Source organism: Stylophora pistillata, chromosome 9 (assembly GCF_964205215.1).
Source record: "Stylophora pistillata chromosome 9, jaStyPist1.2, whole genome shotgun sequence".
NCBI lineage: Eukaryota > Metazoa > Cnidaria > Anthozoa > Scleractinia > Pocilloporidae > Stylophora > Stylophora pistillata.
Window position 1 is genome coordinate 4,983,463 of NC_142527.1, and position 16,703 is coordinate 5,000,165.

Here is a 16,703-nt window from a genome sequence, read left to right on the forward strand (position 1 = left end):
TTAAAAAAACTTTAAGGCTTCGTTATATTCTTTCTTTTTCTTTCTCGTATCTTTACTCGGGGTGCTTTCATAATTAATGATGGGGGGGGGGGGGTGGTTACTTTAGTTCTGATTTCACGACCCTGAATTAAAATGGTTACTCCTTTCTCACCTGAGGGAATTCCTTTCCCAGCTAATCGGTTTCCATTCTCCCCAATGGCAAGATGAATCATGTAGAGAAGTACTGGGAATGAGGCAGAACAGTCTGCTCTGTTGTCATCTTCTATAAGCCCAGTCACCGCAAGATGTCCGTTACCAGACGTCGTTTCGCTATTTTCCTGGATCTCTTTGAGCTTATTTTTCATTACAAAGGCCTGCATAGCTGTAACATGTTGAAAGTGAATTCCATAACAAATATCACCTGTTCTGAGATCGTTCCACTCCTTGATAAGCTTAATAAGCTCTAAGTTCGGCCTGGAAAACATTGGTCCTATTGCTACGAAGATAACTTTGAGGTTATCATTGGGCAAATGATCTAGATAGTTCTTCAGTGACTCTTGGATGAGGCAGATTTCACCGACTTTCATGTGGAAAACCATATCCTCGAATTTAACGTCCGAAGCTTTACGCATTCGAAGATTTGCAACAATAGCGTCAGCCAAGGCAATATACGATCCAAACTGCTTAGAATTGTAAGCCTCTTGGTTTAATGCAGAAGGAAAGTCGTCCTGGACAAGAAAAATGACCCTCATAGATGACATGACCAAACCAGGAGGAGTGACCTAGAAATGGGTTAAAAATATATGACGAAGTTATTCTTGCAAAACGAATATAGTTAAAAAGTAGGACAACAAAGGCCAACATTAACAAGCGATCACATGAAAAATGGCATTCAGAAAGATTTTAAACCCAACATTTCCACGGCCCCGGCAAAATGTAGCCGGTTTTTCAGCGAGATACAAAAAGTGGGAACGTTATTTCCCTAATCAGAATTTTCTCATTTCGTTGTTGCGTTAAAAGTCTTCTGGTGACACACGCCGCTGCCTACCAAGATTCCCTCAGAATCTGATCCGTGTAACATGGATAAATATTAGGGTTCCTAACAACAATACTGAATCAAAGATACAGCTGAATTCATCGCCACACCCAATCTCACAAGGTAAAAGCTCTTGCCTGCATTTCTCCATGACAAACAATCTTCCCAAACAGCAGGAAAACGCGAGAAGCCAGGGTGCGATTGTTATTAGTTTTGCATCCAATTGGTAGAGAAAATGGCGCGAGTTTTTCTGGACTAATCACGAAGCGGAGACATGCAAAACCAACTAAAAAAAGAATATGACAACAATGGTACATGTACCTGATCTTCTTTGCCTTCTGTTGAAAGCCTTTCCTCGACATTATCTCGGCCTAAGAACCCTAATCCCATCTCCCTTGCTAGATCTGGAAATCCCTCAGCGCATGCTCTGTTCACGGTATCCTTCAGTCTTGTACCACATGTGCCGGTCGTCTTATTGCAAACCATTGTCGAGAGCATCAAATGAAGATCAGCAACTTGGGAACCAGTCTCGTAAACTTCTTTTGTACTACCGCAAAGAATGGAGCGAAGTCTTGTCTTCAGCCAATCAGCATCTACGGGCCAATCCTAAACAGGGAAAAAACGATTTTGCAAACCTATCGAGATTCGTAAACAATAAATACTAGTAATCTGGAAAACTTGAGGATGTTTTGGTAAGTTAAGGAGCAATGCATCCAAGCTATCCTTTAAGATAAACTCTGGTGATTTAAATTTCTAGTCTCCAAGCATAAAGGCTGGGACTCATAAGGAATAAAGCAACTAATCTCAAACAAACCCCATGCGTACTGTGTTGGAAAGATTTTTCTGGGACACATTTTAACATAGAAAACATTGAACAAATTTAGTAAACCAGGGTTGAATGTGTCCATACTGTTGGGGAGGGGGGGGGGGGGGGAGGTTGAAAGCTCTGTTAAAAGAACAAAGATTTTTTTCTCCATGTCACATAAAGGAAATTTCTGCATCAACTAGTCACCATGAGGAGATGAATGATCTTTATCCAGTGTTTCCCTCCTTTAATTATCAACAAGAAACTTACCACGTGAGAGCAATCTAATTTTAATGTGAAACAAGATGAGATATGGGTAGCCATCAGAACATCTTTCAGCACTGTCTGACTAGCCATCACAAAGTCATGGAGAGAACAAAATTCCTCAAATCCACTCTCTTTTCCAATGGCAAATGGAGTGCATGAGAAAACTTGACCTTGACAACTTGAGTGACAGCTCAATACTGCGACAACTTCAACTGTGAGGAAGCAAACATAAGAAATCCAGTAACAAATTTAACTCAAACTGCATAAAAAGCAAACATTTAGTGAAGAAGAATATATTCAAGCCTTTCCAAAGAAAATTAAATATTGTAAATGGCCAAAATTTCTTAATGATGAAAAAATTATCATCAAATCAGGGTTGTTAGGTGTTCAATTCTAAAAGAATTGGCATGTGTGGCAATAATTGACATGAAAGGTGGTTGCGTTAAAGAGGTTAGGAACACTTATGACTGACAAATAGATTCCATGTTGTCTTGTGTCTGTCCAGTTATAGATCCCAGATGAAATGAAAATGTGGCACAAACAAAAGATAGTCCTCCAAGAGGACATGTGCTCACTGTTATTGGATGGTATACCTAGTTACATTGTGCATGTGACTGCAGAATTGTTATCAGTAAACTTGTTCACAAAATAACATTTCCACAATGTGATGTGATCCCAGTAAAAATAAACTTCGGTTGCTAGTTCACTTTCAGTCAATCTCACTTCGGGATCCAGAAGTCTTCAGAAGTTACAGACTATCTTTTTTACAACATGATGACATATTGTGTACTGGTCTTGTGCCAGAAAGCACAAAAAGTAGCACACAAGGTGAAGATGTGTGTGTCAATGATGTTCTTCCCACATTTTCAAGTCATTTGTTATCTGTTACTGTACAGAACCATGGCAATATGGAATTTATCTGTTAGCTGTAAGTGTTCTTTACCTCTACAAAGCAATCATCTTTCATTCATATTTCAAAAGAATTGTTAATACATTTTTTAGATTTAAATCAATTTGTTAAAACCAATCAAAATAATCCATACATGGCTTAATAATTAATAGATACAGCTCTTTTACTTAATAGTTGATACCTGTTGGCCAGTGACTGTTCAAGAATGACAGCTTTGCAATTGACTCCATCAGTTCTTGACGACTCACAAAGTTCTGAGTGATGACCATGCAATCATTATTGTGAGTCCCTGGGTTACAGACCAACTAATATCAATAATGCGCAGATCAATTCAAAGCTTTGACATCCCCCCCCAACCTGGGGTCACCCACAGGCATTTGACCATTATCCCTGCCTGGGGGGGGGGGGGAGAGAAATTATGCTGGTGGCTTAAATTTTAAATGAGACAGCTCAAAGGTGGTGAATGATTGTAAGTGTGTAACCTCGGAAGTACCCATTGTGCTTTAACAAGCGATCCCTGGCCAGAAAATCCAGCCGAGGATTGCTGCTTGTTCATCCAGTGAATTTTGCTGGAAGCTGGCAATTAGCAACAACCCTGATTCCCTTCTTGCCTGATTATTTACCTCCAAGTGGCCATGGTTGAAGTTCAACATGCTACTCACTAGTTCACAAAATGTCTCATTATTAACCATTAAAAGTGTCCAATAATGAACAAGAATCAAAACATGGACATCGCATTTGTATAAATTATTTTGGTGAAACTATAGAATAAACCCCCAATTGTGGACTTAATATATAACACTTCACCAAGATCATGGCATTTCATACCTTCAGCCCTAAGAGCAGCTTTCAGAAACAAGGAAATCCAATCCCCAAACTGAGATTGTGGGTCTTTTAAATTAAACACAGCAAGAACCTAGAGATATATCCAAAGATAAGCTATTCCATGATAAAGATATGAAAATTAGTTTGAGCACATTGTATCAAAAAAAAACAAACAAACAAACTAATGAATGAAAGGTATTTAAATTTGTTCTAATCATATCACTTGTGATCTACACACATTACTGATTAGAACTAATGAGTAGTCATCTGTTTCCTGGATAACATATTATTTTGTTTCTAACACATCTTAGCGGGCCAAAATCTTAAATCCTCAAATTTGACTGGCCAATTGTGTGATCAGACCTAATCTAGCTCTTTGTAATAAAACCCCCAATCCTTTTTGGTCACTCCGAGGAGTTCAGTGGCTAGAGGGTTAAATTTTGTAAACTAATAGCAGGACAGTGAGAATTGGGGAGTGAACTGATGATATTTAGCATTTAGGTATTTATTTATATACTATAATTCACAAAGGTTTCTCATCACTGTGAATTTGCATGTGAAAAACTAAAAACTACAAGAAATAAACAGTGCTATAACGTTGCAAGGAGAAATAAGTAAATGCATGAATAATAATAATAATGACAATAATAATAAATATACAAAATCACTGGAGGGAACTAAGATAATTTGTTATAGTAGATTTAAAATCGTCCACAGATGGCTGGTCTAACAAAAAAGAAGGTAGTGTGTTCCATTCTTTTATAGTTCTGGTAAAGAAGTTATAGACATTACTGTTACTGCCAATGTTAATGAATTTACTGCTATGGTAGGAGTGTGTAACACGTGTGGGCCACGCTATGTACTTTGGGATATTGACCGCAATTTTTTTCTTCACTATCTTGTACATGGTAGTAAGTCTCGCAATTTTGGTAAAACATTTTTCTTAACTGCAGCCACACCTTTCTGACTCCATTGGGTAACCATTGCCTCTCAATAAAATCCTTGCTATCAACAAGATGAGAGTTGCTGAACGGATCATCAGTTCCAGAATCCCTTTCTTTCATGTAATGATGAACTTCTTTGCCCACATGTCTTTCTAGAAATTTTACGTTCTTTATGGTGTTGAGGAGCCAACAAGGTTTCCCTAGAAGATCAATGGTTAAAATTTTAGGTTAAGTGGTTTTAACTTTGATAGAAACAAATAGAATTCTATCCAAGATGGTCTATAGATTTCATTCTAGAATCTTAATGGATTCATCTATCTTTTTATACCCCTTCCCTAGAAACCTTTAAAAGGTGTTCACCTCAGTGGGTAATGTAGTCTGTTTTGGACAATATAATTTGGATATATCAACAAAGTTGAAATGTTAAATTAGCCACCGTAATGATTACAAAAGCTGACGTTTCGAGCGTTAGCCCTTCGTCGGAGCAAGGGCTAACACTCGAAACGTCAGCTTTTGTAATCATTACGGTGGCTAATTTACCATTTCAACTTTGTTGATATATCCAAATTATTTCGTTACTCCCACCGACACAGCCCCAAACAGTTTCTTTCGAAACTATCAGCCTTTATTCATTTGTGTTTTGGACAATACCTTGTAAAGCTTCTGAATGCTGCTTGCATTGTGGAAAGTCGCATCTTATGTATCTTGTGTCTGGAGATGTGTCAAAAGCAAAAACAGTACTGGAGAACCGCGTCAGAAGTTCTTGAGTCTACAGGACAACATACAGAAAATTAAACACAAATAATTACCAGGACAAGAAAATGAATGAATCTGAATCACGCAGACAAACAAAAAATGATATGTCTGCTATTATGCATAACGAAACGTTCAGATTTCGCTCTGTAGATGACCAGCTATCGTTCTCTACATGCAAATGCCACGGCAGCTGTACCTCAAAGTCACATCACACCTTGATGCACTTTAACTTGTGCTTGGTGTTCTCAACAAATTTCATTGATTGGAATTTGACACGTTGATTTTCATTCAATAAAAGATTCAAGTTAGAAGTTACAACTCTCCATGGACTAAAAAATAAACACGGGAATCCTTACCTTCGTAGCATTGCCGTTATCTTCTCCTTTTGATCTTACTGTTTGGTCCGCCATCTTGGACCATGTTGGTGCCCGCAGCAGCACGATGTCTTCCAGCGGTATTTCCATGACGGCAATTTTCAAAACAAAATGGCGGGCATCTCGAACTCGGAAACGAAGCAAGTTTTGTTAGCTTCAGAGGCAGAATTGTACATAGAGGAGCTGAAAACATATCCTTTGAAGGAAATAGGAAGTCCAAAGTGAGTGTATACTAAGTTTTTTTTTAGAGCTTTGAGTGGAGTATTTCAGATTTTGATCACTCCCAATTTTTTCGCAAGTAAGGTATGAAACTAAGATTATAAACAAATGTGTCCTTCTCATTTTGCCCAGATGGATGAGTCAACATGAATACATAGAAAAGCTTAACATGCAGGTGAGAGTGTGAGCTAAATTGCTAACCCTTAGGCAAATCATTATTGGCCAAAGATTTTCCTAAATGAACTGTGCCTAGGGGTATATTCTTATCAGTATTTTTTGTTTGACAGGCAATAATAAGCGCTTCATCGCAAGCAGACGAATTTATCAAGGAACTGCTCATAACCTTGGAGAAGGTGCCCACTCAAAGTCAATTGAATTTATTGATAGCATTTGTCTATAACTTAAAAATTAATCTGGTAAAACATATTAATTATTTGATAATTAATAAATTGGTAGTGTCATGAATTTATATGATATATGTTTTTAAGAATCATAGCATTCCATGAATAGCTGTTATCTGAGCTAAGAGACATTACTGCAATCATGCACTTGTGAGTTCCAGACTTTTGGTTGTTTACCTCAAACTCCCAATATCTACAGCTGATTGTTAATTCTCCCCTCTTGCTGCTATACATTTTCTTCTTAAGTATAGTTACAAGAATTTGATGTTAGATCAAGGTAACAACTTCTAACTGATAAGTTTGAGTATTCTCATTACCTCTTTACTGGATAATATATGGATATTACAAGGAGAAGTTACCTGTTAATCACTTCTCAGGGAAGTTTTAAGGGTTAATGCCATTTGGGGCAGGTGGCTATGGGTAGTTGTGTAGCCGTGAGGTCTCATTAAGTTATGGTATACTTGGCAGACTGGAGAATGGATTGTGGCTGTTTTTAAGACTACTACCTGATTAAGAACCTTCTATTTTGAGACCTGGACGACAGAGCTGAATAACGGATACGCATGCGCCAGGTTTTGCTGTGGAAACACGGATTTTGAGTAGTTTGCATGGTTGATTTCCTATTCTGTTGCTTTGAGGCATCGTTTTCCTTGCCGCTTTTCTTTTACAGAACAACCTCCAAAAATTTGGTACACCCCCTAAAAGTTTTCAAAAATTAATTTTCTCCTTTAAACCTTTGGAAATAGGAAAGTGCCTACGATGAAAACAGAGTTCCTCAGTTTTAAAGGTCAGCCCTTATTATTTTCCACTAATTTCGCAAAATTTTAGACCAAGGACACTTGAGCCTGCGTTGTTGACCGCATACCCGCTGACGTAGCATTTCATTATTCAGCTCTGTCGACCTGGACAGGTCAATGATTGGGTTTAATGGGTAAGAAGTCACCTTTACTCTCCTTGTGGCTCCCTCTTGATACTGGCAAACTGGCAGGGACACCTAAAAAAAAAAATAGTGGAAGAGGAATACCCTGAGGTAACTAGCATCTCATCTAGGGGAACCACAAGTAGCAATACTTTTTAAAGCCATTAATCATGCTAGGAAAAAAACAGGAATAAGCTTTGGCCAGATCAGAAATATGACCATAGATGTTACTTACCTTAGCTGCTTTCCTTACAAACAGATCCCTGTTCTGATTCACGAGTTACTAGCTGTGGAGCTTTGGAAAAGCAAGGTGTTTCCAAAAATTTTAGAGTCAGGCTTCAACCCATCAACAACCTTACCTATTTACTTTGTGGTAAGTATCACAATTGTGCTGTGTTCACCTGAAGGTACAATGTTTTAAGAATTTTTTTGAATCTCCCAAATTCCTGCCAAACTGTACTAGTTTTAAGTATTTTTATTGATTTGAGATTTTCATCTGGAAGACTTTGTGGCATAATGGTTGGCAAGCTGAACCCTAAATTCATAGGTTCTGGATTTGAGCCATCTACTAACATATTATGGCAAAGAATCTCTTCCACCAACACTGCGTTGAGCGATCTCTTACCTCCCCAGAGAACACAGCAGTTGAGAACTAGGTTGCATAATTATATTTTACCTAAGGTTCAGACAAGCCGTTTTAAATCAGTTTTTATTAATTAATAGATGTCTTTTCAGTAGTAATTAATACCTTTTCTTTTTCTGTATTCATTCTATTCATGTTAATTGTTGCACGTCTGTTTGCAAAATAATTCTTAATAAAGACCTTTATTATTACTTGTAGTTGGAGTAGACATATTTTCTCCCAATTGCTTTGGGCTCCAAAAAAGTTGGGGCAAACAAGTGCAGGCTCTTAAAGGCTTTTTAGCCCCTAGAGTAACAAATTACCAGTAACCTAAGATCTACCAATGAACTAAGATCTTCTGCAGCCTTCTAGGACATTGTTAAAGTAGTGATTAATGCAGCTGCTTCTTGGCAGCTCAAATACTTCCTAATTTAAAAGATATTTTGTGACACTGCAATATTAAATTAGAGAGCAGGGCTGGGTTGTTCAAAGCTGTGTTAAGATAACCCAGGGTTAGTGTGAAATTTGATTTCAGATCTGAAAGCTCTGAAAGAAAATTCAGCTTAATTCCATTTGTCTACAATTTGATGATTGAATGTCCTAAAAAGAACTAGGAAAATTATCTCAAAATGGCTTTTGGTGAGAGAAATTTAGAAACCTGGATTAAAATTTAACCCTGGGTTAGAGCTAATCGGCCTTTGAACAACTGGGCCCAGGAGAAAAGACAAATTCTGCTTGTTGTGTTATGAAGATCTAGTCATTTTTTTTTTTTGCCATTTTCTAGCTTTTTCATGAAGCAACAGTCATAAGCCTGTTGGAAACTGTTCTTTATCATAAGGTAAGGTTAAATGTGGTATCATCTGTGCATCCATCTTCCGATAGATCATAAGTTAAGTGAGAACCAATCAAAGTGTGGATAGAATTCAGCTCATCCTATTAAACCCTTAACTCCCAAGATTTAGATCTGATTGTTAATTCTCCCCTCTAGCTGTTACACATTTCCTTGTAAGTTAGTTATGAGAATTTGGTGTTAGATTAAGATAACACTTGTACCTGATAAATTAAAGTATTTTCCGGCATTCTCTGTTTGCTGGATAATGTATGGATATTATACATACCTACAGACATAGGTTAATTGACCACTCCCCGTAAGGGCTTTTCAGGGCCAACACCCACCCATCCCACCCAAGGGGAGGACATCCACCACACAGTAATCTCATGCGTGGGAAATTAACATCTCCTACCCCTAACCCTGCAGGAGACGGGGCCTACGGTTTATTCGTCCTTATCTGAGAAGACTAGCCAGAATATCTATTCATTTCTTGTTAAGGAAAGGTAGCAAATTCTCCTCAGTTATTTTAAGACCATGAGTATTGGTCCAGCCGCAACTTGAACCCTCAACCTCCCACACAACACAATCCGGCACTCTAACCAATTGAGCTATATTCTACGCGCCTGAGCGTATATAAGGAGAAGTTACATGTTGATCTCTTCTGGGAGTTAGATAGTTTGATAGCCCTAGTGTATGAACAACTCTTTGTACTGCTGTCTGAATGAATAGACTGACATGAGTGCATTTTATCATAGGAATGTAAATGCAGATTTACATCAACATTGTAATAAAATAAGTAGTACTGAGACCCATTTTTGAGATCTAGGTTATTATTTGAAAAATTATGGTCACTGGTAAATCAGATCTTTTGGAGAAGAGTAACAAAGAACAATTAACAGTTGTTTTGCCTTTTGCATTCTGCAAATCCTCCAGAATCATCAAAGTGAAAGCTTACAGTACAGAATTCAAACTCTTTTAGTAAGAGGATATATGTTGTATCCACAGGAAGCGTGTGAAGCAGCTGGTGACAGCATTCTTGATCTGGCCGATTACTGCCTTAGAAGAATATCACTGCTTATTGCTCAGTATGTACTAATGTTGGACTGGTTTTAGGGAACATCCAGGATGTTTATCAAATCATATTTTCCAGTTTGTGTTATTGATACCCTCAAATGAATTCGATTCTTTTTTGCGAGCTTTGAAACAAGCAACTGATTTGTTATTGAATGTGAAACTTTAAACTCAAACTTACAGACATGATGAGGTTAACAGAGAATCAACAGATTGCTGTGATAATCTCTCAAGCATAGAGGTATTTTTTTATCTTACTGTATGAATTTGATGTGATAAAGTAAAGAATGAGTAATGTTCAGTGTTTTTTTATACAGAACTTTTGTTGCAAGTCAGAGTAAAGTAACTTTTAGCAGCTTTCTTTACTTCTTAATTGCACCTAAGAATTCCCAGCATTTTATTTCTCCTAATTGCAAAATCAACTCTGAATCATGCATTAAGGTGATGAGAATAAAGAAAATGATCAGCAACTAAAGAAGCTCTTGATTGTGAAACAAATTCTCCTTGTCAGCACCAAAGGAAATGTATAGAGTAGAGTATGGAGAAAGTAGATAATGATATTAAGCAGTAAATTTTAGCCACAAAATTGTGTTTGTAAGCCAGAGAAGTCTTTGTTTTCTAATGTCTAATTGACACCTTGAATGGTGATATAATTGATTTTTCAAGGTTAACTAATATGTAAGAAAGCCTTTTTTATGTTCTTTCAGGAGTTAAAGAAACAAGATAAAACAATATTCTTTACTGTTTGTATCAAGTCAGTGTCAATTCTTAGATACATCACAGACTCTCTATCAAGGTAACTCAAATTATGAATTAAACAGAAATTCTAGTTCTGATGATTTGACTTTTGTAACTGTTGTTTTTTTTATCCATTCACTTCCCAAACTTTCAAAAGGCCCGTGATAGTAAAGATCTGCATTTTTTTTTTTTTGTAGTTTACCCTTGAGTGTCATGACAAGGCTTCTAAACACTCACAGTAAGTAGAAACTGTTTGTAAGCCTGAGTTTATAGTCATTTTACTTAGACTAAGAGGAGTCCAATTTGGTCTGTAATCTTACTACAGTCGAACCTCGATTATACAGACTCATTGGGACTTTGGTAAATAGTCTGGATAATCAAGAGTCCAGATAATGGAAAATATGAAATTAATGAGACAATAATGTAAACAAAAGAAATAACATTACACATTTTTTATTCTAAAAGTCTGTTTCATTGACTCTCCAAGAGCTTGATCTTTTGAAAGTGGAGGAGGTAATGCACTGTTTTAAACGTACTTTTCCTGACTTTAAACATAATCTCTGAATTTTTTACCTATTAAAGTTTTGAAGATCAAAGCTCATTAATATTCATGAAAAAAACGGGATCAGAGAAAAAGTCCAGATATTCAAAAAGTCCAGATATCAAGGTCTGGATAATTGCGGTTCAACTGTACTGATTGACACTTCGTTAACCCATTACACCCTAGTATCCGATTCAGTATGCATATTCTCTATACTGTTCTCTATACATTTCCTAAGGTGCTGACAAGGAGAATTTGTTTAACAATCAAGAGCTTTTTAGTTGGTGATCATTTCCTATACTCTCATGACCTTAATGAATGATTCGAGGGTGATTTTGTTAGGAGAAACTAAATGTAAGGCACTCGTAGTGGTCAAAGGGTATGATTACAGCCAGAATTGGCAGCAGGGAATCCTGTTACCAATTGACTAAAACTGACAAAAATTTGAGAAGCAAAAGATCCCCTTGTTTATTGTAATGGTAAATAAAAGTGTGATGATTAACTCTAATTTTTCCATAAAGAAAATGAACTAAATAAGCTACATGATTTGTACAGTGTATGTCAAATGCAAGTGTTTTTTTATCTCATGTGCTTGAATGTGTAGAGAGATAGCACTTTAAGTGAGAGAATTAAAGACATCCCTAAATGAAGTTTGTTCTGTTTCACACTCGTAGATACCCCTGTGGTACTTGTTCAGTTGGTAGAAAATCCTCCTTGGATAAAAAGAGACAAAGGTGAATTTCTTTTTTATCATGATCATGTTAGAGTAAGTATAAGCACAGCACACAACAGTAAAAGTGTCATTTGTCTGAGAAAAAAACTATAAGTTAGAAGTTTGTAAAGAACCTTTGAGTTGCAACAGTTGGTAAATGAAAGACCATGCAAACAATTGCAAGCCATTGCAGCAGGTTGTGCATGTATCCAGTCATATTAACTCTAGTACTGGTTCTTTTCCTGTATAAAGTTGAAATTATGGTGACATGTGCATCTTTCTGATTTTTTTTTTTTTTTTTTAATGGGTTCACATTTTTACACTCCAGGAAAATTGATGAAATTCATTGATAATGTGTGGAAAGAAATATCAGAAAGAGAAAGACTTCAGCTCAGCAAAACAGAGGGACAAGTAAGTTAATATTTAGTGTTTGCTGTTGTACTATTAATCATTTTCATTTGAGTCCAAACTAAGTTTATTCAGCAACTCAAAGGTCTAATGTTTTGCACAAACTGCATATAATTATAGTATGAAACAAAGAACGTTCCATCAAGGGAATAACCATAGTATGCGTGGTAATTTAACATACAAAGGCATACTACAACTGTCAGTGTTAGGGAACATTAAATCTCAAGATGTTGTATTTCATGTGTTATCCCAGGTCTGGCTTGCTATTCATCAACTCCTTATGAATGAAGACTGTCAAAGAAAGTATGAGTTCAACTCCTATAGTAAAGAGCAAATATTAAAGGTAATTAGACAGAAGTTTCTTTTTATTAAGCAAGAACTACATTTGGTGCTATGGCAGATCCAGGGGAGGGAGGGGGTGTCTAGCATCCCCCTGCCCCATCCCCCCCCTTAATCAGACCAATGGGTCTTCTTTCACTACCTGTCTGTCTTTAGGAAACTTTTAAATGATATGTACTTCCAGTAGTATGGTTAATAAGCAGCTTGGTTGAAAGGTGATGCCCGTATTGTTGTGAATGATTTTCTTGACTGTATTTTCAGCTGCGAGGTTTTATGAATGAAGTTCTTCTGGATCAGATTCCCAGCTTGATAGATCTGCAACGATACCTTGAACAACTGTCCATCATGGAGCCACCAGCTATAAAAAAGGACATTATTTTGGAACAGGTAAGTGAATGAATGCATAGGAATGTTAGGCCGTCTTCGCCATAATTTTACGACTCAGAGTGCCAATGTTGTCTTCATACATACATACATACATACTTTATTTAAGTCGTTAGTGGAACTCTCAGGCCAACAAAGGTGCACCGCGCCAGGAGGATCAATAAAGATTCGCAGTCCAAACCTCACAGCAAACACGAACGTAGAAAGTGTAAAAAATTGCGAGGATGGACAACTTCTGACGTAAAAAATATAAAAAATGTTTTATATTTTTTACGTCAGAAGTTGTCCATCCTCGCAATTTTTTAAACTTTCTACATACTTTATCAAAGAATACTGTATCAAAGAATAAACAACACAAATAATACCCTAAAAAGGAAGTTTAAGAGGTTAACCCTATGTAAATAAACTTCCAAAGAAATAAAATTTAAAAATGTATGCTTATAATAAAATCTAAGATGGATAAAAACCTAAGAAATACGCATGTATAATTCAAGAGCTGTTTTGAAACGTGTTAAGTTACCTATCTCAACGACATTGGCGGGCAGGTCATTCCATTCACGAATGATTTTAACAAAAAAAGAGACTCAGTATTTATAACAATTACATTTTGCCAATTTAACCTGCAGTTTGTAATTGTGGTTGGACCTAGTACGTTTTGAAGCAAACTCAAAAAAGTCACAAAAATGAAGTCCATTCAGCCCGAATACAAGTTTATAGCATTCTGCCAAGGAAAAATAAAGCCTTCTATCAGTCAACTTCGACCAATGTAACATTTCACAACGATCTTCATATGACATCTCACCCCTTCGCTGACCTAAAGCCAATCGAGAGGCTCTTCTCTGAACTTTCTCCAAGAGAACAATATTTTTACATCTCGTTAATTAGACCAATTTCTACATCATACATATTTCTACATCTCGTTAATTAGACCAGTAATAGATGACTGCGATACAGTGTGGGGTTGCAGCGGGGAGGAAAATAGTTAGGCATTAGAGGCTTCGCAGAAGAGAGCAGACAGAATTGTTGCAAGAAAGACTCGCAGTAGCACGGCATTAGACATTCTAAAGTGGCCCGCGCTGGAAGAAAGACGCCAAAAACAAACCTGTTATCTTGTAAAGAAATGTATCGTGGGACGCTGCCCTCAATATTTTAAGGACTATTTTACTTTGAACAATAACACTCATTCTCGGGTAATTAGGTAGATTATTACACGACTCGGGCAGTCAGAGGGCCAATAACTAAAATCACTCAATCAAAATGCTCTATTGCCGGTCAATATTCTCTCAGTATTGGACCGGGCACTGTCCCGAATGGTCCCGAATGATACCGCACTTGTGTCCCTTTGAACTTCAGTCGTATAATAAATCTCTTATTAACTAAGCTTGCTCGGGACCGTACTGGAAGAATATCGGCCCTCGGTCTTTTTTGTACGGACCTCGCTGCGCTCGGTCCGTACTGTCAAGACCTCGGGCCGATATTCTCCCAGTACGGCCCTCGCGCTTGGTTAATAAGATATATGTAATCTGTCTGATGCTTACTTTTCAAATCCAGGTTTTTTTCACTTTCTCTGATCGCCTTGTTTGTTTGTTTGTTTGTTTGTTTGTTTTTCCTTATTTGTAAAACAAAACTAAGTACAGGTTCCAGAAATCAGAGAAAAACTTTTAAAGGATAATCAAGGCAAATGGGAGAAGTTTGCAAAATACCAGAAGAAGGCTTTCTTTTCGCCATCGGCCGAGGATATTAAAAAGCAAGCTAAAATGTGAGTACACTTGACAACGAATATTTCATATTTCATAACTCTCAATGTTACGCTTACAGTATTGAAAAATATTGTCTAAAAACATTTGTTGTACCTGTAGAGTAACTGTACTTTCGACTAGTTCGGCAAACAAAATTAGTCGCTTAAAGAAAAAGTGCAGAGCGCTTTTTCTAAATTTTGGCTGTAGGAGGAGCGCGCTTTTCAAAGGGGTGCACTTGTTCGGTTTTTGATTTGAATTCGTTGTTAGTTCTCTTTTTACTCTAGGGGTTTTCTCGTGGTACGGGTCTTCTCTTTTCCTCCCTTTGCGAAAATCAATACTCCGAATTGCCCCCTCTTCTCAAACTTAGAAGCAATCTTGATGAAGATCTGTCTGTTTTTAGGTGGGCAGATACGTACAATTTGGATATGCTGGAGGAACTTGTCAGTGAACCCCCAAAATGTGCCTTGTGTGGCCAGCCAGCAACAAAACGGTGCTCAAGATGTCAGACCGAATGGTACTGCAAGAGGTAAAATGATAGAGACATTATTATTAGCGAAACGTGTTAGACAAACGGACGTTAGCCGGAAGTTGAGGGTCCCTTTCCGTTGCGCTGACTACGGAGTACTTGCTGGATTACTTTCGACTATTATCGATGAATGGCTTTTCTTTGCCATGCTCTGGTCTGTCAAGAAAACCCGCGCCTTTCTCAACCAATCAGAGTTAAAAACTTAGACCAATCGCGAGTTGTTCGCGCACATTTTCCCGCGCTTGGGCTCGGTCACATGTATGAGCTTTGAGTTCTGATTGGCTCCTTGTGATGTTTACCTTTGTTTTGATTGAGCATGATGATGGTTTAAATTTTTACCTAACGGCGGTCTTTTCTTTTAGGGAATGCCAGGTCAAGCACTGGAGCAAGCACAAGCCTGCTTGCAATCTCGTCGTAGAGTCAAAAACATGATTTACACTGAAGATAGTGGCAAAGATAACATAGGAATGAACGCCGTCATTAGAGAAAGTCGTCAAGTGGAAAATAATGCAGACAATAAACATAGACCCCATCACCAGTCGCTGTTCGGGAAACGAGCCCACACTGACTTGACTCGGTAGGGCAGCAGAAACTAAGCCTTCTAATGATACCATTGGAATGACGAGACAAACTTTCAAGGGCGTCCTAAATGTAAATATTTCGTACCGAGGAAGTAAATGTCGCTCTCAGTCGCGCATCATGCTATTTTATTTCAATTATTTTGTCAATTTGCTCCGATTTGCCGTGGAGCGAGTTTAAACTTGGTGACACAACAACCGGAGCGTACGCGAAGCTAAGATTTTTCAAAGGGTGACGCGTGAATATTGGCTTAGATCGCTGCTCTTCTTATGTATCAGCGGACTTGTTTTCATGGTCTTAATGCTGTGCAGCAAAAAGGGCGAGCAAATGGGAAAGACTGAGACCATGTAAGTTCTTCAGATTCACGCGTCTTCAATTGTTCAGAAGCACTCATGCTTCGAGGCAAGGCCCCTGTTGTAACGATTGAACATCGAGTTTATTTTCTGTCGTTTGTCTCAATCGTAGAGATTCACCTCAACTCCCTTAAGAGGGTCTCAATGGGGGGGGATCACGTTGACGGTTGACGGTTAAAAATACCCCCTTTAGACGGCTGGCGGTTAAACTTCGGATCATTTGACGGTTAACGATTAATTTTTTGGAATGTCGTTTATAAAACGAACCAAACGCGCGAATTAGGCTGTACCTCTTACAATACCCTATAACACCTTTTTTTAATAAATGACGAACGTTTTACGTTGCCGGAAGTGTTTCCACACCGGAAGTCAGTTCTGTCGCTAACCCGCTTTACTCGCGACTAGAAGTTCAAAGACTTACGTA

At 37.7% G+C, this 16,703-nt stretch overlaps 2 protein-coding genes across 2 annotated transcripts in view; one reads left to right on the forward strand and one right to left on the reverse strand.

Annotated features, from left to right (window-relative positions):
- LOC111338453 (uncharacterized) overlaps positions 1–6,034 on the reverse strand; it is a 20,208-nt gene extending 14,174 nt beyond the window's left edge. The window contains exons 1-8 of the mRNA XM_022944957.2: positions 5,879–6,034; positions 5,418–5,535; positions 4,782–4,966; positions 3,826–3,913; positions 3,179–3,286; positions 2,091–2,299; positions 1,337–1,621; positions 152–761 (exon numbers count right to left, since the gene is read on the reverse strand). Coding sequence (XP_022800692.2) covers positions 152–761; positions 1,337–1,621; positions 2,091–2,299; positions 3,179–3,286; positions 3,826–3,913; positions 4,782–4,966; positions 5,418–5,535; positions 5,879–5,986 — 1,711 coding nt within the window. The 5' untranslated portion in view covers positions 5,987–6,034. The remainder of the gene's footprint in view (positions 1–151; positions 762–1,336; positions 1,622–2,090; positions 2,300–3,178; positions 3,287–3,825; positions 3,914–4,781; positions 4,967–5,417; positions 5,536–5,878) is intronic.
- On the forward strand, positions 5,995–16,619 carry LOC111338483 (zinc finger MYND domain-containing protein 10). The gene is made up of 16 exons (XM_022945000.2): positions 5,995–6,117; positions 6,248–6,290; positions 6,403–6,468; positions 7,695–7,808; positions 8,842–8,895; positions 9,895–9,974; positions 10,144–10,201; positions 10,668–10,756; positions 10,896–10,936; positions 11,914–11,973; positions 12,280–12,362; positions 12,613–12,702; positions 12,960–13,085; positions 14,720–14,841; positions 15,222–15,347; positions 15,710–16,619. Exons 1-16 carry the CDS (start codon positions 6,008–6,010, stop codon positions 15,777–15,779), a joined length of 1,332 nt encoding a protein of 443 aa, XP_022800735.1. The 5' UTR covers positions 5,995–6,007; the 3' UTR covers positions 15,780–16,619.
- Positions 16,620–16,703: the final 84 nt, after the last annotated feature.